The sequence below is a fragment of the Henckelia pumila genome, chromosome 2, assembly GCF_033568475.1.
Source record: "Henckelia pumila isolate YLH828 chromosome 2, ASM3356847v2, whole genome shotgun sequence".
Classification (NCBI taxonomy): domain Eukaryota; kingdom Viridiplantae; phylum Streptophyta; class Magnoliopsida; order Lamiales; family Gesneriaceae; genus Henckelia; species Henckelia pumila.
Window position 1 is genome coordinate 4,299,366 of NC_133121.1, and position 2,500 is coordinate 4,301,865.

The window sequence follows — 2,500 nt, forward strand, 5'->3', positions numbered from 1 at the left end:
TACAAAAGAACAATATTTGAATGTCACGTTTATTAACTGAATTAATTAATAATGACTTATTTCAGAGGAATAAAATTGCGTTCCACCATTTTATGCTACCATGCAATATAATATAATATTGCTATAATTAATGGCTTTTTTTTAATCTTCATTTTCCGACAAATAAATACTATATATGAAAATAAATAAATATATTTGGGTAATATGAAATATTCTAAGAGCCCGTTTGGATTTTGTAGAGATTTTTTAAAATAAGTGCTTTTAAAAGCTACAATTTTTTGCTTTTAAAAAAGCTTTAATTTTGACTTAAAAAAGTGTTTAACCAAACACCTTGTTAACTAAAAAGCACTAAAAAAAATGTTTTTTTGGCCTAGCTTTTGAAACCAAACGGGGCCAAAAAGGCCAATTTCTGCTTAAATAAATACACTCTCATAGAAGCAGCCATTTCAATCGCATATTACACAAACGTTCGTTCCCTCAAATTCTTCTCACACACAATCAGAGTTCGTACGTATTCATGGATAAAATCGAAGCTCTCCAAATTCTTGGACTCTTCCATGTCTTCTTCATCTTCCCCGCACATTCGTCTCTGGACGCGTTCCTCTACGGCGGGTGCTCACAGATAAAATATGCACCCAACTCCCCCTACCAATCAAATGTCAATTCACTCCTCACCTCCCTCGTGAATTCAGCCACTTACTCTTCCTACAACAAGTACACTATAATGGGCTCCAGCTCACAAGACGTAGTTTACGGGCTCTACCAATGCCGGGCCGATTTAGCCATGCCGGACTGCGCCACCTGCGTGGCTCGAGCCGTGACCAAGCTCGGCCCGCTCTGCCCCCAGACATGCGGCGGCGCCATACAGCTGGAAGGCTGCTTCGTCAAGTACGACAACGCTTCGTTCATCGGGGTGGAGGACAAATCGGTGGCGATGAAGAAGTGCGGGCCGTCGGATGGTTACAGCTCCGATGAGATGAGCCACCGCGACGCCATGCTGGCGAGCTTGAACGGGGCCGGAGGCGCGTACAGGGTCGGGGGGTCCGAGGACGTCCAAGGGGTGGCGCAATGCGTGGGAGACTTGACCGCCGGGCAGTGCAAGGACTGCCTCTCGGAGGCGATACGGCGGCTGAAGGCGGAGTGCGGCGGCGCTGTGTTTGGGGATATGTTCTTGGCCAAGTGTTATGCGAGGTATTCCACCAGTGGTGCCCAGATATACGCAAATCAGCATCATGGTATAAATAAAATTTTCCCAACTTGAAATATATTTCTAGTGTAATTAAAGTATACACTTTGAAATGGAAAAATTGAAATAATTATATTGTTAACATATTGTTTTCATTAAATTCAATTACAGAGTCATCTGATCACAGCGAGTCGGAGAAGACATTTGCTATCATTATCGGATTATTGGCCGCAGTCGCCTTGCTCATCATCTTTCTCACCTTCTTGAGAAGGTTGTCCCGTGGAAAAGGTGAAACTTTATTTTATTTATATTATTTACAAAAACTCCAATCAAATGATATCACAAATCAATTTTAGAAAACACCATGGAAATATTATTTTTTATTTTAGACAAGAGTCATGTCGATGGACCGTCTAATCATGAATATAAATCCATTAAATTATTTGATCGAGACTACTCTTATTTATTAATTTTTAGCTTATAAAATTCAATCATCCCTTTTAAATTATTAGAAATGTCAAGATTTGTGTAATTTTATTGTATCTAATGTTTGGTTTACATTTCGTTTTGCAGGTAAATAAGATAACAAATAGGGCGCAAAATTTTCACGCATTTGGGTGAATGACCATACCATGTTCACTCTGAATATTCGACGTAGATTTGCTTTATGGCGAAACCCTTTTTGCCTTTTTTTTTAAAAAAATAAAATAAAATAAAAGTATTCATAGTGGACATCAACTTGGCTTTCAATCTTTTTCAAAAACCACTTTTGATCTTTGTCTTTATTAGTATTATTAAGTTTCTTTTATAAAAATCAAGTTAAAAAGAGAAGTGAAATGGAAGGTATTAAGATTCCAACTCTTTCTCGACTTGTAGAAGTTGTGTTGTTTTTGTGAAGAACGAATACGTTTTCGCCCCTTGTTCTACTTTATTTTAATTAAAATGCACTTAGATATTTCTTGATTATTGTAATATAGTTTAAACTTATTTATAATAGTAATTTAATTTTGTTGTTGAAATACTTATATATATATTGAATTTTTTTTTGGGATATTGGAAACGGAACCTGATATGCACGCAAGCACACATATATCAACTAAGGTTTTATTTCCTATTTGATTGGTAAATCGACCAATTTACGCATACTTTATACATAGATTCTAATACATAAGAACAAACTTGAAGTAACGACATATTCCAAAAAAAAAAAATCAAGAAACACAACACAAAAATGCAAAAAAAAAAAAAATCAATCATATTTCAAACATTACATTGTTAGGAATCAATCAGAACAAACTTGATATTCCGATAACG

The 2,500-nt window shown here is 36.3% G+C and overlaps 1 protein-coding gene across 1 annotated transcript; it reads left to right on the plus strand.

Annotated features, from left to right (window-relative positions):
* Positions 1-473: 473 nt before the first annotated feature.
* Positions 474-2,230, plus strand: LOC140884120 (plasmodesmata-located protein 7). The gene is made up of 3 exons (XM_073290795.1): positions 474-1,235; positions 1,358-1,474; positions 1,760-2,230. Exons 1-3 carry the CDS (start codon positions 518-520, stop codon positions 1,765-1,767), a joined length of 843 nt encoding a protein of 280 aa, XP_073146896.1. The 5' UTR covers positions 474-517; the 3' UTR covers positions 1,768-2,230.
* The last annotated feature ends 270 nt before the right edge of the window (positions 2,231-2,500 follow it).

Excerpts from the sequence above, each read along its gene's own strand:
- LOC140884120 (XM_073290795.1), top strand. The coding sequence starts at position 518 with ATGGATAAAATCGAAGCTCTCCAAATTCTTGGACTCTTCCATGTCTTC. Across the intron at positions 1,236-1,357 it reads ATACGCAAATCAGCATCATG|AGTCATCTGATCACAGCGAG; the intron begins GTATAAATAAAA and ends ATTCAATTACAG.